At 38.7% G+C, this 23,512-nt stretch overlaps 1 protein-coding gene across 1 annotated transcript in view; it reads right to left on the bottom strand.

The window, feature by feature from the left end:
• SYT10 (synaptotagmin 10) overlaps positions 1–15,486 on the bottom strand; it is a gene marked incomplete at both ends in the record, with an annotated part of 63,605 nt that extends 48,119 nt beyond the window's left edge. The window contains 2 exons of the mRNA XM_080705261.1: positions 1,347–1,704; positions 15,336–15,486. Of these exons, the coding sequence (XP_080561387.1) occupies positions 1,347–1,704; positions 15,336–15,486 (509 nt within the window). The remainder of the gene's footprint in view (positions 1–1,346; positions 1,705–15,335) is intronic.
• Between the last annotated feature and the right edge of the window lie 8,026 nt (positions 15,487–23,512).

Below are 23,512 nucleotides of genomic sequence, written 5' to 3'. Positions count from 1 at the left end.
CAAATAAATAAAATATAAAATAGGTCTGGAAGTGTAGCCAGAGGTAGAAGGGTTTCCAGGAACCCCAGTACCACCAAAAAAAAAAAAAAATACTATATCAAATAACTATTTTTAAATATTCACAATTAAAATGAACATTTACTCTGTTACATTATATAAAAATTATAAAAAGGAAAATCTGAAATGATCAACCATTCAGAAAATGTCTTAAAATAATAACTAAATATGAGGCATACCTTGATTGTAAAATTCATATAGCACAGAAAATTGTAACATAATAGACACCTTCACCCATTCCCATTCCTTATCCCAAATTTCTTACATCAAAGATAAAAATTATTCTTATTTATCTTTCTGGAATGTATTTTGGAGAGATATGTATTTATTAATAAATTTAACTCTATTTTATTTACACAAAAGAGATGTTGAGTATTCTTTCAGTACAAGTAGCAAACATGACCCAGTTTTTCAATTTGATAGATTTCTAAACCCACAAAAGTATGTCATGTCAACAAGCAGAAATGCGGCCCAGGTTTAGAGAAGGAGAAGGTAAGCTTGGAAAGAAATTCAGTTAGCAGGCAAGAGTAGTCATCTCCCAGTGTCATTAGTTTTACCCTGCCCTGGTGTAAACCTAGTTGCTATACTTCTAGGACCCAGAGAAAAGCTATTATCATGCTGTCATTTGTTTTAAGAATTTATAACTATACTTAGCAGAAAAGAAAGTGCCTCTTCCCATGTATCTCTAATTTTCTTTACAGTTAATATAATTTAAATAAGATGTGGCAATTTTTTTAATTCAAGCAAACTTTTGCTAATTTTCACAGGCTGAGTTAAAACATATTTTCTTAAGGTAATCTTTTTCCTTCCTGTGTGTATACTCCTAAGGGCTTCTGTGTTACAACTCAGCATACGAGCTTGATGAGCTGAAATGATAACGTTTTCTTGCAGTTCCATGTTTATGGTGTAGGTGCTAAATAATTGTAAACTAAAGATTAGTCTTGGTTGGTTAGTTAGTGAACTGCTAACTAACCAACCAATATTCAAGGCCAATATTCAAGGGAAAGTTAAATAATCATCTGTGTGTCATGATCTTGCTGAGGCATCAGTCTACCAAGTCCCTTTCTTAGGACTGCTTCTCATCTACTCCTTTGTCTTCAGTTTCTCCCTTCGCCCCTACTTACTCTATTCTACCCTTTCCCTCTTTATTGAATAATGTGTATCCTATGTTTTCCCCATCTCTCCTTTTCCTCTTTCTTTGTTTAACCCTTCTTCTGAAATCAAACACCACACATACACACAGGCACACATTCAAGAGCCCAAGTTTCACATATTTGACCTTTCCTTACCGTGATGATGATGTAGGCTCAGTAGTTTGTCTCTGGACTCGTGCATGTTTAATTAAATGTTCTTTTAGGGCAGTTTGGACCTCTGCTGGGATATCCGGTGAAGTGTGGCTTATTTTTATTGCAGGCTCAATAGCTTTGAGTGCTGGCTTTCCATTTTCTTTAACTTCTTTTTTTTCTTCAGCCTCAAACACTTCAGTAGGGGCATTTGAAATGCTCTGTGGAAGGGCATTGACGTCGGGAGTCACTGGTTTGCTTTTCCAGCACGGCCAGCACAACTTCCAGAAGACAAAGAGTGAGACAACCAACAAGGCCAGGCCACAAAAGCTGACAACGACTGCTAAGAGGCTGACTGAAATATCTGGAAAAAATGACAATATGGAGAACATTAATCCATTTTATACATAAAGATGTAGACATGGTGAGGGAATAGGAGAGTTATGACAAATTTCAGCCCAGGAAAGCTTTCCAATTGTATACAGGAAAAGCATGACATGAATATCATTTCCAATTATGCTACAAGGGATTTAAGATCTTGCAAGTAAGTCTACAACATGACACTTGCCATGAAGACAGGAAGTTGAGCTCTGAAGCTGCACAGAACACGAAATGTTGTTTGTTTCATCTTTTTTTATTTTTTGGTGGTGGTGGTACTGGGGTTCCTGAAAACCCTTCTACCTCTGGGCTACACTCCCAGACTACAGAATATATATATATATATATATATTTTTTTTTTTTTTTAATTTGGAAACAGGGTCTCTTAAGCCAGCAAGGCTGCCTTTGAATCAGCGCGATCCTCCTATCTCCACCTCCCAAGTGCGGGGATTACAAGTGTGCGCCACCACGCTCGGCTGTTTTGTCTTTGATCAAAAAAAGATCCCTCTCATTCTCTAAGCATAAAACAATCTTAAATATTTGTGTAAACTGCTCTTTATAGTATAAATGAGAATGACACATGTCTATTAATGAATAGGTACACTATTAGTTGTATTTTCCAACACCCTAAGTCCTTTCTGATAACTTGGGATGCTTCTAGGTGTTTTAAGTTCTAAATTAGTTAATGAATTGTGCTATGGTATGACCATATGGCATGGTGTACCTCTAAAATTCATATGTTAAGATCCCAACTACCAAGGTATTAGGAGATGGAGCATACGAGAAGGTAATCAGGTTGTGAGAGTTAAGTTTTTGTAAATGGAATTAGTATCTATATAAAATAGGACCAAGGTACTATAAGAAGTTGCCATCTATGTGCCAAGAAGAGGCCATACCATAGTTCGAGTGTATCCTCCATAATTCTTGAGTTGGGATTTTGAGTTGAAAGCTTAATTCCTCAGTATGGAAGTGTCGGGAGAAGAGGCTTCCTGGGAGGTATCTGTGCGATGGTGTGGAGCCCTCATGAATGTTCTACCATGATGCCTGAGTTCTGTCTCTTTGGGGAATGGATTAGCTACTATAAGAGTGTGTTATATAATGAGGCTGCTACTTTTGTTTTGCCTGTTCAGCACATGGCTGCTTGTCTTTCCACTTTCCATCATAGCCTGACGTAAAACAAGGACATTTACCACTGGACATGACTGTCTGATATTGACCTACCAGCCTCTAGAACTGAGAGCCAAAATAAAACTCTTACTTTCATAAGTTATCCTACCTCTTTTATTCTGTTATAGTAGTAGAGCACAGATGAAAACAGGCTCTCACCAGACACTGACTCTAGCAAGATGCTGGTAGGGTAATTTTTGAAAGTAAGCATTTTATTTTGGCTCACAGTTCTAGAGGCTGGTTAAGTCCATAAAGAAAGCTAAAACCGAATAAGTCTTACTCTAATTCTATGAGGTTCTATCATTCCCTAAGTAACCACTGGTACTGATTAGGTGTGTCTGCCCAGTACTAACAAACAAATATATCTTTCATAAAGCCATAAATATATCCAACTACGTAAAAAAATATATCCAAATACGTAATACTCCTTTTTTACATAATGGATGACTACATATTTCTTTCTTCAATTAATTTTTATTTAACAATGTTTGAGGTTTAACATCTTGTTAATACATAACAATTAATCATGTATAGTTTATGCCCAACATAGCTATAACTAGCATCCTTATATCTTTCTTTCTGTGCATGTATTTGGGAATGTTATGTCTAAGGCAAATACCTTGAAATAGAATTTCTGGGTCATGTCTTGTATACATGTTTGGTTTAACTAGCAATTTCCAAAGAAAGTCCCAAAGTTGCTGTAACAAAATCATGAGTTTACCAGTTCCTAAATTTCAAAGAAATACTGTACTTGAATGTTCACTAATTGGATGAGAAAATGATACCTTGTCTTAATTTATATTTTCCTAATTGGTAAGATACAATTTGTGGCTAATAGAAATCCTTTTATAAACTGAAATATTTCTGAGTTTTTATTGCTACTTAATTATGCAAATAAAAATTAATTCTGACATGCTGTGATATGTAGACATCAATATTTTTCTTCATTTTTCAGTTATTTAGTAAAACAACTATAGAATGTTCCCCATTTATATTTCACTGGTGAGCAGAGTAGGATCATATTTCACATTTTGTAGTTTGCTTTTTATTACTCATTATCATCTTAACTCAAGAAAAAAAGAAAAAGTATAAAATTAATGTGCTTCATGATTGTTAACTATGATTTATAACTGGCTGAATAAGTACAGTCATCGCCTGTACTCTGCTTCTGAATGTGCTCCCTGAAGTTCACATGTTGGGAACTTTGTCCCTAGTACAACAGTACTGAAAAGTATGGCCTCATAGAGGTGATTCAGTCAGGAGAGCTCTGCCTTGATGAATGGATTAATATTATCATAAGAGAGAGTGCGTTAGGTACCAGGCAAATGAATTCATAGAGAAGTGAGTTTAGACCCTCTTTGTCTCTTCTTTTGCACCGTGTTGTTGATTCATGGGGTTCAGGCTTGAGAGAACCTTTTATACTCTCTTTACAAGTGTTTAATAAAATCCCTTTATGCCACTGTTCCTAAGAGAAGAATTCAATATTTGTACATTTTTATTTTAGGAAAGAAATCTGTTGAAATCTCTGAACCTACTTCTATTTTTCTCACTACTAATATATATTTTTCTAAAATTGACATCATCTTCCTTAACTTGAGAGATCACATACTTTCTTCAAGCAAGTATACTTTCCAAAATGAAAGGTTGTGCTATCAATGAATCCAGGATAGCAGAAAAATACCACCCTAGCAATGAGGACGAATGTCTGGCAACCTTAGTTCTCTCAGCCTGACATCTGTCCAGGTCCCTCCTGGGCCATTTGGACCAGGTCCAAACTTTGCATGACATCCCACAGCACTAGAGATGTGGTCCCTGACTGTGGATCCAGCTTCAATTTTTGTCACTCCCTTGCCTGTATTCTTTTCCTATCTCACATATTACTTTCTTTTGCTGAAGGACATCGCTGAGGGCTCCTAACAAAGCAGAGTGGGAAAAGGTGCAAACAGCTAGAGAATATGGAGAGGAGACAAAATGGAGGAGAGGAAAATCCAGTATGGCTCTCTGGGACTCAAGGGAATTTTGGTGAAGCTTTTCTTTTAGGACATTATTTATAAAACTGCCTTAAATGATGTTAAAAATAATAAACCTTCCAAATAACTACACAGAATATTTCCTGGCACATTCATTCTTTTGGATATTAGATATGTAATGGGGTGCACATTATCTGGGATAATATCCAGTAATGAAAAATGGTACTATATCTTTAATGGAATATGTAAATTAGTCATGCTAAGTGGGACCACCGAAGGCCATAGTAATGTACTAATGTATGGTTTTAATTAAGTAGTTAACACCAATTTAGATACATTGTTGGTGTCAGATTATTATAGTGTGTGTGTGTGTGTGTGTGTGTGTGTGTGTGTGTGTGTGTAGTACTGGGGGTGGAACCTAGGGCCATTCTATCTCTGCGCTACACCTCCAGACCTTTTTTTTTTTTTTTTTTTTTTTTTTTTTTTTTTTTTTTTTTTTGGTGGTACTGGGGTTCCTGGAAGCCCTTCTACCTCTGGGCTACACTCCCAGACCTATTTTATAATTTGGAAACAGGGTCTCCTAAGCCAGCGAGGCTGGCTCCGAACCAGCGCGATCCTCCTGTCTCCGCCCGCCAAGCGCGGTGATTACAAGCGTGTGCCACCACGCCCGGCCTATTTTTATATTTTATTTGGAAACAGGGTCTCACTAAATTTCTGAGAGCCTCACTGAGCTGCTAGGCTGGCTTTGAACCTGTGATCCTCCTGTCTCAGCCTCCCAAGTACTGAAATTACAAGCGTGTGCCACCACACCTGGCTAGATTACTACAATTTAAAAAAACTATTTTTCATTTTTCAGAGATTTGGGGGTTTTATCATTGTTGATAATGGATTATGAAATTCACAAATATTTGCTTCTTCAAAGATTCCCATTCAGCCGGGCGTGGTGGCGCAAGCTTGTAATCCCCGCGCTTGGGAGGCAGAGACAGGAGGATCGCGCAGGTTCGAAGCCAGCGGCGCGCGCTGGCTTAGGAGACCCTGTTTCCAAATAAAAATGTAAAAATAGGTCTGGGAGTGTAGCCCGGAGGTAGAAGGGCTTCCAGGAACCCCAGTACCACCAAAAAAAAAAAAAAAAAAAAAAAAAGATTCCCATTCTACCAATATGCTTATTTCTTGATCATTCAGAGCAGGAACCAAATTTGTTCACCTTTATATATTTAATCATGTTTGATGTCTAATTTGTATCACATGGTGCATATTTGGGAGATATTTGAAAAGTGCATTATTTGAAAGGTACATATTTGAGTGTTATTTAAAAAATAGTCAGATGTCTGTAGATCCTAAAGTGATTAGAATAACTAAGAGTTGGATAATTTGGAGGAATTATGCATAAACCCTTCTTCCTCATACTATGGAACCTTTTATAAAATGTCATATGCACCACTGTGGGAATTTGGGAAAGTTATTTAGAATTCAAAATCTTCCATAAAATAAGGGTAGTTGTAAGCCTGGAACGGTGGCTCACACTTGTAATCCCTGCATTCAGGAGGCTGAGACAGTAGGATCACAGCTTGTGGCCAGCCTCAGCTACTTAGTGAGGTCCTTTGCAACCCAGTGAGAACCTGTTTCAAAATAAAGAATAAAAAAAAAAAAAAACCAGGGCTGGGGGTGTATCTTTGGGGTAGAATGTCCCTGGTTCCATCCCTAGTACCTAAATAAATAATAATAAGGGTAGTTGTATTATTTTGTAGGAATGTTGTGAAGTTTGAATAAAGAAAGGTATGTAATACCTGTCATTGTACTTTACACAAATGTTAAAAGGAAATCAAATGTTTAATGCTTAGATCTTCATGATGTAATATTTTTCAACAAGCTTTATTACAAAAAATAAAAAGAATGGATCATAAGATTTAAAATCTAGAATTTATAAAATGTTAAAAATCAAAAGGCATCACTAAAAGTATATTAAAAATTTAAATGATATTTTCTCTTCTGATACTCTACAGATCTTTCTTTGTGTTATTTCAAGTCCTTTATGTCTCTATTTTCTTCCTACCTTCCACAAATGACAGAAAATGTACCACCTTTGGCATTTTCACACTGACTATTCTTACTTTTCTTCAGTTCCTTCTATTTTCCTGCAAATCACATAGATTTATTCTTCTGTATGGCTCAGTAAAATTACATTGTGTGTATATGTGTGTGTGTGTGTGTGTGTGTGTATATATATATATATATTATATATTACATTGTGTGTATATATGTATATATACAATAATTACATTGTGTGTGTGTATATATATATATATATATATATATATATATATATATAATCTGTTGTTGGATATCTGGGTTGATTTCATAATTTAGCTATTCTGAATTATTATTATAGTCATGATATATATGTATCAATATAGTATCTTGAGTTTGACGTGAAAAATCTCATATCATGAATGTGGACTTAAAGAGAAATAAGTCGCCCCAAAACATTTTAAGTCAAGGTTTAAATTGTTAGATGTATATTTCAGAAATGACATCCTGGTCAAAGAGAAGACACAGTGGGAAATAAGAATGGAAGAAGAAAAACTAGCTAATCCAGGAGAGAGAGAGTGTACTTGCGGACCTGGGAAGAAGACGATTCAGGAGAAAAATTTGAAATCAAATATCTGGTAAAGGAATGTAATGATTCAAAAGACAAGAAATGTGACCCATTGGGAAATAGGATGGTGAAAAAAGGAAGACCAAATTTTCAGTTTTACCAGAAAAACTTGTGATCATGCAAATAGAAATTTTGAATGGGCTGCTGGCCATACATAGCTGCAACCCAAATAAAACTGAAAGGCTTCCTTCAACAGTGGCATCTGAGTTCAGGGGATAGAAAAGTTTCTCTATAGAATTCTGAGTATATTAATACTTAGAGGAAGAAAACTTTAAGGAATAAGAAACCCAAATAAAGACTGAGAAAGAGTAGGCAGAGAGATATTAAAAAGAAAATCAAGAGAATGGTTTTTTATAGTAGTATGTAGCAGAGTATTTTAAGAAGTGGCCAGCCATGTAAAAAAGTTAAATTCATTTAATCCAAGCATGGTGGCACACACCTATAATCCTGTACATGAGAGGCTGAGATAGAAAGATCACAGGTTCTAGGCCAGCCTCAGCAAACTAGTGAGACACTCAGCAACCTAGTGAGAATCTGTTTCAAAATAAAAAGGGAGCTGGGCATGGTGGCACACTCTTGTAATCCCAGCATTTGGGAGGCCGAGACAGGAGGCTCGTGGTTCTAGGACAGCCTCAGCTACTTAGTGAGGCCCTTTGCAACTCAGTAAGACCCTGTTTCAAAAAAAGAATAAAAAGTAGGGCTGAGGGTGTAGCTCAGAGGTAGAGTGTCCCTGGGTCCCATCTCCAGTACCGCAAAAATAAATAAATAAATAAATAAATAAATAAATAAATAAATATTTTTCTATTATTCTTACAATTCTACAAGTACTCAAGTGAAATTAAGAGAATTTTAAAGACTAGAGAGAAAATGATAATTCTTGTTTAATTAGAATAATTTTATGCTTTGAACAATTTAACATTTACCAACTTTTCGAAGTTGACAGTAATATTCCCTATTTAACACTAAATTAGTCAGTAGACTATAACATACTTCAAGATTCACCTGATTGGGGAAAAAAAGTTACTGTACTACTACCAGTTTCTTCCTTACCCCTGCTCCAGAATGAGTCTAACCTTTCTGGCACCAAGTCCATCACAGCACAATTTCACACACACACACACACACACACACACACACACACACACACACGTTGGATCTAGGACCCTCCAAAGAACCAAAATCCATAGTTGCTCTAGTCCTTAATATAAGTGGTGTGGAGTTAGATACAACCAACTCCATCTTCCCTAAAACTTTAAATCATCTCTAGATTATTTATAATACCTAACCCAGTATATAATGCATGTAAATAGCTCTTACGTTGTACTGTTTAGGGAATATTGACAAGAAAAAAGTCTGCACATGTTCATTACAAATGCAAATCTTTCCCAAATGTTTTCCATCCACAGTTAATTAAATACAGTGATAGAGAATGCACATATATACATAATGACTATATGAAACATATATGCATACATCATGTATCTTCATATCTCCCTGACAGTGTACATAAGCCATATTAATGTGAGTACTACTTAGGGTATATTTGACACTGTGAAGCAAAATAAATCTACCACATTAGATACCAATAAAAAGTTATCGCTTTAGACAAAAATTATATTTCTAAACTTGGTCATTGTTGAATATTAAAAAAAGTAAATTGGCCTCTTACAAATTAGAGACAAGAAAATGTAATTTATTGACCTTTAATACTAACACTCACTGTCTGGAGGTCCAGTTTCTTTAACACATTCATGTTAATAATGCTTTGGGAGCTTCGAACAGATTATTTAAAGCTCTTTTCCACTGCCATGTCATTTTTAATGCTTTACAGTAATTAATTCAAATTATAATATGAACTGTTATTGAACTTTGTCAAAATGTGGCAAGATAACATAAAAATTAGATTTTCATGTTTTTCCCTAATCATAAATTAGTTAAAACAATTTAGCTATTTGTTTTAATATAGTTTTATTATAGGTTTATTTATGAACAAATAAATGAAGCTATATTTGGAATTATATGAATTCAAAGTTTCACATTTCAAACACACTAAACCCTTTTATGTGACTTTTGATACAAATAAATTCTATTTAGTCAAGAATATACAACAAATACTCATGCATACTAAGGTCCATATGCATGTAAATATTCAAGTAAGAAATGAAAAAGTGTTATATTTGGATGATAGGAATAATAACAATAAAAAGTCAGCTTCCTTATACTGTTGTAAATAAGTATAGAGTATACATATACAGATGGTCCCTGACTTGTGATGTTTCTACCATACAATGGTACAAAGTGGGTAGAAACCATACTTTGAACTTTTATGTTTTTCCCATGCTAGCAATACATGGTGCAATATTCTCTTGTGATGCCCAACTGTAGGCTAATGTAAGTGATCTGCGTACATTCAAGATAGGCTAGGATAAGCTGTGATATTCAGTGGGTCTGGTATGTTTACTGCATTTTCGTCTTTATTTTCAATTTACAATGGCTTATCAGGACATAACCTCATAAGTCAAAGAACTTCTGTATTAGACATATTATGACATCTATATTAGACATCTGTATTAGAACATTTGTATAATCCTACTTTTCCTTAGAACTTTAGCAAACTCAGTATATTTTCTGTGCAATACTTCAGATTTAGCTATGGACTCATATCTGTATCTGAACACACACCCCAAAAATTGGTGGACATCTATATTGTGTTCAGTTGCTTTCTTATGTCGCTTGTTAAAGTCTAGCTTTTAAATGTCTTAAAGAGCTGTAATTCCTGCCATTATCATGAACTAAATATTTTGTATGTCCATCTATATAGGATATTGTATTAAGCACTAGAGACACAGAGATCAAGTGAATACAATTTTATTTCACAGGGTTTTTGGAGATTATTAAGTAGCACCCATTATTTTATAAATAAATTATTTGTTTTATTTATTCATTTAACAAATATTTATTGAGCCTCAAGTTTGTATCACAGATGTTTCTAGGTACTGGGGATAAAGAAGAAGCAAACCCTTTTCCTCAAAAGGCTCACATTCTGATTTAACGTAGAATAAATGTATATCATGAAGAAACTAATTATACTTTTAGAAATATGGATAATTTTAATTAGCATTCGGAATTCCATTAAACATTTGTGGTAATGTTTGCCTTCCACCAAAATGTTGTAGAAAAAAAAAAAAAACAAAGCAAAACTAAGAAATCTGTACATGAATAAAGATGCGTCTTAAAAATGATCTTTTTCATAAAAGCAAAATTATAATGATTAAGTTTTTTAAAAATATGATTTGAAGTGAACAACTATACACTTTGTATATAAAACTACTAACACAATAATAATACTGCAGAGATTCATAGCTCATATAAAGAAAAATACAGAATTTAGCTTGCCATAAGAATAATGAGCCGGGCGTGGTGGCGCAGGCTTGTAATCCCAGCGCTTGGGAGGCGGAGACAGGAGGATCGCGCAGGTCTCTGGAATAAAATGAGATGAAGCGCAATGTGTACTAATCATCATGTGCCCATGAGACTAGATATGGCAAAAGCTCGTCAATTTTTGGATAGAGTGATGATACTGAGGAGGGAATGAATATCCTTTCACAACCTTACAGGTGATTCTGAATGTACTGTGGTTCTGTTTTTTCTTTTCCACACTTATAAGTCTCAAGAAAATATTTCCACTGATATATTTTTAAAGTGATTATTTTCTAAAAAATACTTGTATTGATGCAGTGTAATACATCATAACGAGATTCAGTGTGATACGAACATACATAAACACATCGCTTGGTGCATTTCCTCTGCAAACCTGCCCCCTTCCTCTTTCTCCTGTGCCATACATACTGGTGAGGTTGGTAGGGAAACCTTGTATGGAAATAACCTCATTTGAACTATTCGCTTTCTCAATCCTCACTGTTCCCCCACGACTTCCTTTCCCCAAGCCCCTTTCCACTACTTTACTATTTTCTCTGACTGGGCTTAAACTGTAATTCTTTATACAGTCATTAGGATGTGTAAACTCAGAGTTATGGTGATATAAAAGTGACAGCTCAACTAATTGGGGAGCATTTTCTGTGTCTGTTGGGAAAGTCTATAAAGGCTCCTTAATTACTTTCAGCCTTTATCATGGACTCAAAACCCCTTAGTCTCAGAGAAAACACATGATGTGGTTTTAAACACTGCACTTAGTTTTTCTTTTCTTATGGTGAAGTACTTCAGTGAAATTCATTACTATATACCATTATCCTAACCTATAAGAAATTGAAGAATAAATGTATGAGCCTGAAGAATTCGTCTAAATTTTGTTTTAGAATCTTTAGTGTCATGTTAAAATACACAAAAATGCCAAATTAAACAACTGCTGAATCAAATATTAAGATATTTCTAGTAAGGTCAGGTTTGTGATATGAATGTAAATAACTGTGAACTTAGGTGGTTTTGTGTAGCTGTGATTTTGTGAGTTCTGTCTTTTAAGTAACATGAATCCTTGGACCTGCTAAGTATTCGAGCAATAAAGACTGACCAGAAATGAACTTAAATCCAGTTCAAACAATGATTATCAGTTACAATATAGCTGAAAAATAATATTTCAGACCAACATGTTGTTTTGTATATTTTTCAAATAATTCTACTGTTGTACAATAAAGTGAATTTAGTGGGTGACATATCTATTTTTTGAGGGAGAGGAGAATCAGTGTCTTACAAGAACTCCCCCAAATCTAATTTTCTAAAAACTGCATACAATAAGCTCTCTAGTGTGCTAGTAATGTTAGTGTGTGCAATGGCGCTAATAAAATATTCCAAAAGGATAGATCAATTAGCGTTGCCAGTGGCAGTTTAAGTCTTCATAAAGTTTACTAAAGCATGAGGTTGGTTAACTTGGTTGGGGGATGATCAATAACCTGCTGCTGCTGCTGCTGCTGCTGCTGCTGCTGCTGCTACCTTCATGGTAAACAAACAGTTATCCTTGCTTTTTATTGGCATTTTAAAAGACAGAATAAAAGTATCTTATGCAATATATAATTCTTAACTGCATCAATGTAGAATAACTTTGAGATTACATGAATCTCTTTTCTAAGCAAGTAATAAAAAATATACACAATTTTAAAGCTTGCAATTGCCACTGCAATATCAGAATAAGTAACACCATGTGGGCAGTGCTGATTACTTTCAAAGTAAATAATGACTTCACCAATAAATTTCATTAATGTCCTCCTACCAATAATGCATTTCTCATTAAACAACGAGTAGAAGGATCAAATAATGGAGGTGTTTTTATCTAGGGATCTATCATAATGACCCCAAGTACACAACTTATAAAAAATCTACTACAAAAATACTGTGGAGCTAATTAATATTGGAAGCCTATTTTCAGATTAAAGTAGTTTACTTCTAATAGTTGTATAAATTTGCAAACGGAAAATATAGAAAGATCTTGTTTACCTTTTTATACTTTTATGGGTCCACTGTAATTATACATCATAGTGAGAGTCACAGGGACACATTCATACATGCACACAGCACGTGCTATGTTTCCTCTCACCCCATTCCGCTCCCCTTCCTCCCTCCTCATGGCAGTGACAGTGATACCGACACCTTCACGTATGGACATCACCTAATTTGAGCCAGGCCCTTCCTAAAGCTTCAATGTTCCCTCAGCACCTCCTTCCCCAATCTCCCTCCTGTTCTGCTAGTCTCTCTCCTCATTTAAATAAAGTCCCTTTGTTTTCTATTTTTGTTCTAGCTTCTACATATGAAATAAAACATATGACCTTTGATTTTACTAGTAAAATATCTTCCCTACTGACAGCCAAATAATATGCCAAATGTTATATTAAATATTAAATGACATTAAATTCAATAACCCACTTGAGTACTATATATATTACTTTAAGGTGAGAAAAATATGCATGCAATTCTTTTAGAGTAATTTTTATCAATCTTTTGTTCCCAAGGAAATGTTCAAATGGAATTAGGACTACAACTATTTGTTATAATGCTTAGGAAAAGCTCAGAAACTTTTTACGATTCATATACTGTGTTTTACCTTAATCTTGTATACATCTTAATATAATATAGATTTAAAAGCTAGCACTATATATGGTCTGCAACTTTCACACATTGTCCACATTGCCAGCAATGAGACACAGGAAAACACTATTTGGCATATGATTACAAAGGAGCAGGAGAAGGCGTCTACTGTTAAATAACCAAAGCACAGGTCCTTAAATACTCTCATTTCCTCCACTGGGCCTGCTTCTCTGAGTCAGATTTTAGGCCTGTGTCCCACCTACTGACATTTCGGAAGAACTTCCTCACTATCACGATGATGGACCCTGAAGTTACACTATTTCTTTACCTCTTGCTGAACAATCATATGCAACACGCACACGCACACGCACACTCGGCGTTCACTTGGTCCCTTACACTGTTACTCCAGTTTCATTCACTCATGGGAACTTAACACCTGGAAAAGACTCAGTGGTGTTTTTACTTTCACTAAAAGTCCAAGCGCCCAGTGCCTGGAGAACAGCAGCTAAGTATCCTTCTGTCTGGGGTCCAAGCAGGAACAGCCCGAGTTGTGTCAGGTGCAGAGAGAAGCCCCTCTGAGCCTCTGTTTCCTTTTTACCAGAGAACTGGATAACCGGGCAGATGTTTCATACTATGTAAACCATAGTATGTAAAAAACAAAAACAAAACAAAAACAAAAAACAAAAACTAAAACGAATCAATCCCCGCCCTGCTTCCTTTGTCTCAGGCCAGGAGGGCAGTGGATGACTCACTCCGGACCCCTCCTCTCCTTTCCGGCACTCTGGCTTCTCTAAGGTCTGTTTTGCCCTGAACGTGGTGGTCCAAGCTAAAGACCTGTTGCCCTGGCGACCCTTAACCCTTGAAGCCCCACCGGGAGACCAAAATGATCTGGGAAGTCAAAGGGAACTAAACAAGACCCCACACAAGGAAAGGAGACCTCTTCAGATGCGGAAAACCTCAGCGTCAGTGTTTATCTCCCAACTCAACAAGTGAAGGTCAGTCACTGGAGTCCCTCTCGCGCCTGGGAACAGCACAGCAAGCTGGACAAACCCGCGCTGGAGGTGGGTGATGAACTCCCCCCACCCCGCGTAACGAAAAAGAGGCTCTTCTGGCCCCTACTCCCAAGCCTTGAGAAAAATGTGTCACCTGACACTTCTTCCCATCTCCAGATTCCTCATAGTCAATATCCACCCCACCATCTTCCAAGTTTCCCGAGGGCTTGGGAGAAGGGGCGGGGGATTAGAATTAGTGTGTGTGGAAAAGATTATGTGCCGTGGGCCTTAAGCGTCGTATACTCTGGTTTCTCTTCAGATCGCATAAATCTTTCGCCCCAAAGACGGGATCAGTCATCTCTGATATTGTGTCATCGTTATCCTGAAGCACCAGGACACCTGCCTGCCGGCCGCTGGAGCTCACCAGCGCTCGACAGGTTGCTGCGGAAAGTTACCGCTCTGGGGCCCTTTCAGACCCCGAGGGCCAAGACACCCCCACACACTCGGGGCTTCGTGGCCTTCAAGCATAGACTCTCGTGCCGGCCCCTTGGCCCGAGCCCACAGCCCGCGAGCCGCAGGACCAGCCGCGGCGCTCGCCCTCTCCACTCGCGAGCCTGGGCAGAGGCGCGGGAGACCGCAGGGACGGGTGCGGGAGCCGGGGAGCCCGAGCGGCTGGGAGAGGACCCGGAGACGCCGCGCAGGTGGGGAGGAGGCAGACGCCCGAACACCGCGCTCCGAGCCTCGGGCTGTGGGGGCTGGAGGGAGGCGCGGCGCCCCGGGCCCAGCCGGCCCTTACCTGTGCCGCCTGCGCCCTGGCCGCCGCGGTCGGGCGGGAAGATGCCCGAGCACTTCTCCCACTCCACCTGGCCCGCGAAGCAGAGCTCGGTGACGATGTGCAGCGCCTTCTGGCACAGGCTGCTCACTCCGTCCTCTTTGTGGAAACTCATCGTCGGCCGATCTTCTGGCTTCTGCTTTCTCTGCTAGCCGTCCTCCCCCTTCTCTAGCCCGACCCTCTGGCGCCCGAAGCCATAGCCCGCGCGATTCGTGCGGAGGAGCGCGTCGCCCAGAGCCGCCAACTCTTAGGCGCCCGGAGTCGTTCCCATGGCCGGGCGCAGGGCGCGCGGGAGAGGCTGCTGCGGGCGCAGGCGGCGATGGCGAGCTGGGCGCCAACTCTCGGCGGGCGAGGAGCCGAGGGGAGGGCGGTGGGAGCGGCGCGGCTCGCCCCCTCCCCTTCCCGGGCCAATCGCAGCGCGGCGCGCGGGGACCGCGACCGCTCGGTGCCGGGGCTCCGCTGCACCCGGTCCTCCGCTCCTCCCCCTCCATCTAACTTTCTACTTTCTGTCCTCCATCCTGTTCTGCTTTTCTATAACTCATCCCAGGGAAACTGAAAACATAGAAAAAAAATTAAGTCTCACACACACGCCTGCCTTAAAATATTTTTAAAATGAACTCTGAGGATGGTAGTATAGGGACAAAGAATGCATTTTCCCCGAGGGGATTTATTAGTAGTAATAACATTCGCCATAGACACATTTCCTGTTCAATCAGTTCAGTTTTTCTTTACGCGTAAATACTAGAATAGGCAAATCTGATTATGATGTCTTTTATTTTTTTAATCCTCTTAGGTAAACAAAACAAGATGCGTCGTTTGTACTGATACTTGGTGAGGATTTTGTTGATTTATCCATTATTTGACACTTGAGAATGTATTTTTTTTTTCCTTGCGGGTCTGGGGGTGGAACCCAGGGACATTCACCACAGAGGGCATTCGACCTCTGAGCTACACCCCTGCCCTATTTTTTTCTTCTATATTTTGAAAAAAGGGTCTCACTGAGTTGCAAAAGGCCTCATTTAAGTAGTAGCTGAGGTTGTCCGTGAACCGCAATCCTCTATTCTCAACCTCCAGAATGCTGGGATTGCAAGAGTGCGCCACCACGCCTAGCTGCCCTGTATCTTGATTTTTCTTTTGTTGTTGTTGTTTTGTTTTGTTTTATTTTACCAGCGACTTCTACTACTGAAAAGACAAGACATGGGTGTTAAAGTGGAGCAAGTAAAGTCCGATCTGCTGCACGCCCTTGCTTAATCTTAAATTACAGTTTTCAGGACTTTTTCTCAACCTGTAAAATGAGGAACTTGAATTGGAGATCTAGCTCACCTGTTCCTACAGTGCTCTCATTCTATGATGCAAGTCACAAATGGAGTTTAGGCTACAAAATAAATCAGTAAACATGTGCCACAAAAATAAAATAAATGCATACACACAGTTTTAAGATTGTTTGCATTCAGAATTTGAGCCTCTATTATATCCAGAGGGCCAGCTTAACCATCATTAGGTGAGAATTCCTTTATTTCTTAAAGTGAAGTATTCTGAACGTTTGTGTGTATATACAAGTAGAATCTCTTTTCAAAAGCTGTTAGTCAGTCCTTGTTACATGGTTTCCCTTGCTTGGACACTATGGTAAAATTTAGTATAAACATTAGGCACAGCTCCCCAGTAGGTTCATTCATTGAATCTCTTTGACCTGGTTCACAGAACAATTAATCTAATGAGGACTATCTGTCATGAATTAAGACAAACTAAATACTACAGGCTTCATATGACTGTGTTTGTTTGTATAATGCACATCGATTTGGGTGGTCTTAAGATCACATTATCTAAAGAAATAATTTTACTGTCAGTTTTAAAGTACTGAATGTCTACACCACCCTCAAAGTTCAGTAACACACTTTAATAAGGTCCTTTTCAATTGTCTTTGCCTCTGTCATTCTAGACTAGACAGACCCATATAAAACAACTGCCAAGGCAGCGCTCTGTTTTCACACTGTGAACTGACTGCTGTGTGGGAGACCCTGTGAAGAATTTATCTTTATGCTAAGTACTTAAGTGGAGTGATGCAGGTCTCTTTAATGACCCTCCTGTGCTTGAATTCAGTGTTAAGTACTGAGTAAACAAATTATGTAAATAACTTTTCCAGGTTTTGTGTGCTGTTGCTTACTCAGGCTACCTTCACTGTTGTATTTCCAGCAACAAGCAGGGTTAATTTCCCTTGGATGTTCATATTGAATTCATTTGTTTGAAATTATTTTCCTTTCATCTGAAATGAACACCATAGGTTTTGATTTTTCTCTTTGTTCTTTAGACCATCTCTCAGCTCATTTGCAGGTGAATCAAAACACTTTTTACTGGTCATTTATTAATAGCTCAGGTGAGAGTTTTAGGAAAAGTAGAAACTGCATTCAAGGTCAATTTTCTTTTCAGTGCTGAAGATGACTGGAATTTCAATGTGCAGTCTTCAAAATGTTTTATTATTTATGTCAGCTACCAAAAGCCAAAAAATAAAACCAATGAAGCGATACAGATTTGCATTTATTTTCTCATCCATACTCTGAAGGAATTGCTGAAATAGTAAAAGGGGAGCGTGTTAGACCGTGACTAACTGAGGTGGTGGTATCAAGCACTATGCTAACTATTGTCAGAAAAAGATGATGATTGTAACGTCTCTGTCACAGCTTCCTTCTGAATGACCTCTGCATTAAACAGAGGAAGAATTGTGTGGGGCTTTGAGGAGAAGAAGCAAAATCCCTGTAAACTAAGCATGTCTCTTAAAAAGAGAAAGAAAATATACACACAAACTTTTTTTTTTTAATTTGGTGGTACTGTGGGTGGAACCCAGGGGCTTTTCTACCTCCGGGCTATACTCCCAGACCTATTTTATATTTTATTTGGAAACAGGGTCTCATTAAGTTGCTGAGAGCCTCACTAAGTAGCTGAGGCTGGCCCCGAACCTGTGCAATCCTCCTGTCTCAGCCTCCCAAGTGTGAGAATTACAAGCGTGCCCGGTACACACATGCTTTTATTGGTGCATTTTAATTATACAACATAATGAAATTCAGGGTGATAGAGATATATGCTCACAGCACTTGGTTAACTTCCGCACTCGCCCGAGTCTACCCCATTTTCTTTCCTTCTCCATATACGATATTGAGAATAGAATTGATAATTTTGAATATGTATATTTTATTATTCGAAGTGTTTTGTTTCCTGTGTCAAGTCTCCATCCCCCTCCTCTAGAACCCCTCCTTTATCTGAAGTTCATCTTGTATTCCAGTTTCTCTGTGCTGCCACATATGAGAGAAAACATATGACCCTTGATTTTCTGTGACTGGCTAATCTCACAGCATGATATTTTCTAGTTCCATCTATTTTCCTGAAAATGACAAAATTTTGTTCTTTTTATAGCTGAGTAGAATTCCATATATATATATATATATATATATATATATATATATATATATATTCATCTCTTCAATGGTCACCTAAGCTGATTCCAAAATTTGATTATCTAAGCATGCCACTCAAGAATATTCAATACTACGATTTTTATACTTGCTCAGTCCTCTTCCACTTCTTTCTTCTTCCCTTCCTATGACTTTTCAAATCCTCCAGTAGGGAGAGTTCTAACATAATACAGGAGTCATCCTCAAGACTGTTTTAAATATTACTTGATCAGAAGACAGGGTCAAAGAAGGTGAATAAATTAGGAAATCTCAGAGAAACTCAACCCAGTCTGAATAAAGATCAGAGACAAATGCTATATTTTAAGTTACTTAAAACCCTATTGCTTTTCTTTTCTAGTGTTCTCCAGGCAGCTCAGATGCATAATGATTTAACATCCTATACAAACCCGGCCTGCTCAGGGTTCTTTAATTCAGAAATAACATTGCCATTTACTTTCAACCGATGGGGGGAAGGACCAGACTTCTTGCTTGCATAGACTGAGTCAGCACTGAGAAGTGAGTTCTACTCTGGCTCTACATCCTTTTCCTACAGTCTGTGCTATCTCTCAGAAAGGTTTCATGCCCTCTCTTTTCTGTTGTGTTCACTTCTTTTATTTATGCTGACAGATACTCACTGGGTATTTCAATCTGAGATTCAGTTGGAGTCCTTCAGTTTTAAAAGTTTTCTTTCTTTTCTTATTTTTTATTTTTGATGTAAGTGCTTTCCTGGATCTCCTTTCTGTTGGGTTTTTGACCATCAGAATCAAATCTCTAATTTTTATTTATTTCCTATCTTCCATCAGCCCTATTTCTTATAATCTAATTTTTTTAGGAGATCTCCTTGACTTTGTCTTCTGTAACTTCTATTAAACAATTATTAATTTTAGCTGTCATAGTCCTTAAATTTCTGCAGTTTTTGTTTTACTGATTATTTTTTGTTCCTTAATTGATGGACACAAGTCTTTTCTTATTTCTCTGATCATATTTATCATATAATTTTAACTCTCCTTCCACTTGTATCTTGTGTCTTCTTCTAAACAGTGCTCTTATTTTGATATTAAGTTCGTGGTGTTTAGTTGTTGATGGTACTTACCATGTTTGACTATTGGTAGATTTTCTCAGGTGTCCACGGTACATGGCTTTCCATTTAAGAATAGTATATTATGGATTCAAAGTCCCAAGTGCATTAGTAAGGTATATCACTGAACGAGGTGCATTTTAATTGGGATGCCCAAATGTCAGCGTCAATAGCTATATTTTCTGGAATACTTCAATTTTTTTCAGAGAGACACTACCTGGTCTCTCACTATGGATGTGGAGTACTCAGTAAATTCTTCCTGCTTTTATCCTTTCTTCTTTTGTCTGAAACCACACTCTGCCTTCTTTTGAACCTGGCATCTAGAGTGTGAAGCCTTCCTAGTTTAATATTTTCATGAAAATGCTTTTATTTTTAAGTTTGGGGAAGGGTAATTATTGAGCAAAACAGATACTCAGGTAAGGTTATGAGCTTCTAGACACCTTAAGAATCATGTTGAGAGGCTGAGCAAGAGGGCAGCTAAGGGCTTCCTACAGACACACCAAGTTAAACATCTATTCTCATGTGAAACTCCCTTCCTCTCAAGAGTTAAGGAATTCAGCTGAGAGCTCTGGTGCCTGAATTTAGTATAACAAAGTGAAAAGATGGATTAAAGAAGGCAGGAAGGAAAGAGTTGCTCATGTCAACCCTCCCCCAACTCCAGCCAACCCATCATAGAGCAAGATACCTCCTACTTCAGGGAGGCAAAGAGAATTAAGTCTAAGCCTTAGACTTTAAATTTAGTACCAGGCAAGCCATGAGGAAACCCAGTGCAGAGCAAAGACCTGCAACCCCATCACTAAGCTAATACCTGAGAACTGGAAGATAGGAACTGCATTAGGATAGGTGGCTCACTGACTCTAGTACTTATCCTCTATTCTTGGGTGACTGGCAATCTAGGCAGCAGAACCTTACCCATATGTGATCAGATCATGAAGTCTAGAATAGAAATTTGTCTTAAAGCCACATTCCAGACCATCAAAGTAAGAGCAAGAACCCAGTAGAAACTGAAGGCACTAGAATACTCAGGTGAAGCCTCTGTTATTGGCCTTCACTTGTGCCATTGTGAGAGATAGGAGTTTTAGCCTGCATAATTTCCAGCCTTTGAGATGGACCAGTGGACCTGACGCCTCCTCCTGAGACTGAGCAGGCCACAAAACCTGTGAGACTCTGGCACAATCCAGCCTGACATCAGCCTTGGTGGACAAAGAATGGTCTCTATTGCCTATCCTCTATTCTTGGACAACACAAATATTTCTAGTCCAGTGTTTACAGACAGGGATCTAGAGTTACCCTGGAGCCAGGCAGCAACTTGTGCCATAAAGAAATGGACGTGTGTGTTGGCCTGCATCACTACTAGCTGTGGCAAGAACTTCTGTGCACCGTGATGTTGTGCAGGTCCTTAATGCTATGAGACTCAGATGTAAGCCTGCTTATTATCAACCTACGTAGCCACCACTCCCATAATACTACCCAACCTCAGCCAGCATAGTATGGATGTGTATTGGATAGCTTGTAAGTGTAAGCTTCTGCTTTGATTCTTTAGAGCTGGAATATTGAAACCTAGTACTGAATACATCTTTCCATTTCTAGGCATGTCTGAGGACAAAGCATCTGGCACAGCTACAGTGCCAGGGAAGACAAGTGGCCTTATTCAATTGGACTCTTATTCCAGCTAGTATCACTTGGGGGTCGTTGCAGAAGTCTTGGGCTACAAGGTCTACCTCAGCAATAGGCAGACTATAGCAGTGTGGGCCTTGGTTTTATCCCAGTGTTATGCTGGCTTGGGTGGGTTGTGGGCTCAGGATGTCATTTGGTTTGTGAGCATTGGTGGCAACAGGTGTGAGGTGAGAGTTTGGGGCTGGTCCATCCACGGTGACTGTCCAGAATTAGGCAGAATCCCTCAGTGCCTGCCATTCCCATTTCCTCCCCCTCCCTCATTCCCTTGCTTCATTTAGTGATTGACTTTGATATGTTTGTCTAAGGACATAATGTGCTTTAAAGTACATAATGTACTTTAAAGAGTTTCCATCTTCCCCCCTCAGATAGGTCACCTTAATTGTTTCTCTATAGGACCCCTTCTTCAACTAGAGTTCCTCCTATTACCCATTTCTCCCTAGTTTTCACATATTAGGAAAAGCATCTGTTTTCTTATTTTTTGTGTTGTTTCTCTGTAGATGCCATAATTTTGTTCTATTTTATGGCTGGGTAAAATTCCATTGTGTATATACCCCATAGTTTTGTAATCCATTTATTTGTTGATGGACATCTTGGCTGGTTCCATAGTTTGGGAATGATGAATTGTGCATCTATGAACTCATGCGTTGGTTTGGTAGTTTGGTTTTCATTTTGGGTGGTGGTTACCCATAGTTGGTATTGCTGGGTCATATGGTAATTTTGTTTTCATTCTTCTGAGGATCTCCCATGTCATCTTCAAAAATGGCTGCATTAGTTTGCAATCCCACCAACAATGCACTAGAGTTTCCACCTCTCTATGCCTGATCAATTACAGTTTATCTCTTCCTTGGAAGTCCTACTTTTATTTTCTACACTATTTCCCATTTGCTGAAATCACAATAGCCAGAAGGTGAGTGACTTTGATGAGATGACCCACTCACCCTAAATTTTTTAATAGAGGTCACTTGCATCTGGAGAACTGCTGAGAAATAGAGTGAGACAGTGGCATCTTCAAGTGCTTCCTGACCTCATAATTGCAGGTACCCTCTGGCCCTTTGCTTTGCAGCAGGCCACCATCTTGGCCTTGCTGCATGGCATGCTCTGACCCCTGCCTTGCAGGCACCAGCACTGGCCTCACCACATGTCAGGCTCTGATTCCAGACTCACAGGCCCCAGCACCAGCCTCGCTGTACAGTATGCTCCATTCTCTGTCACTGTGGGCAGGTCGTCTACAGAAGATCCTATTTTTCTTCTCTCTCTCTCTCTCTCTCTCTCTCTCTCTCTCTCTCTCTCTCTCTCTCATATATATATATATATATATATATATATATATATATATATATATGTAAACACATACATACATATATATATTTTAGTAGGAGAAAACAGTATGTGTCCTTTGCAATAGCTGGGAGCCTGAATACCTAGCAGCAATGAATTTTTTCCCCCTTCCAAAGGTAGAGGTCCACAGCTGGAGAGTGAGTTCTGCTGCTCCGAGTATACCTTGGGCCCCAGCACTGTGTAGAGTACAGCAGCCATGAGCGAAATTGTCTCCTGGGACACACAGCACATCAGCTGGCCTGGCTATATGGGGCTTCCTCTGACACTCACTGAACATATTTCTTACATAGTATGTTGTCCTGTGTTCCTGAGCATATGGGACAGAAGGAGTCTACTTTTGGGGAGATTTCTTCAAAAGTTCAGAGTAGATTGGATTGGATCTTTCTGTCTCTCCCAAATACTGGCTGCTGCTGCGACCATCTTGATTCTATCCCAAATATTTTTCTTACATAGTATGTTGTTCAGAATTCCTGAGAATTTGTGGCAGAAGCAGTTTACTTTCAGGAAGATTTCTTCAAAAATTCAAGGTGGCTTGGATTGGATATGTCTGCCTCTCCTGAATACTGGCCACCGCCACCACTGCCATCTGGTCTGAAAAGGAA

The sequence above is a fragment of the Muscardinus avellanarius genome (assembly GCF_963383645.1).
Source record: "Muscardinus avellanarius genome assembly, chromosome: 11".
Classification (NCBI taxonomy): Eukaryota; Metazoa; Chordata; class Mammalia; order Rodentia; family Gliridae; genus Muscardinus; species Muscardinus avellanarius.
Note: the sequence above shows the minus strand (reverse complement) of the source record. Positions and strands in the feature narration are given on the sequence as shown.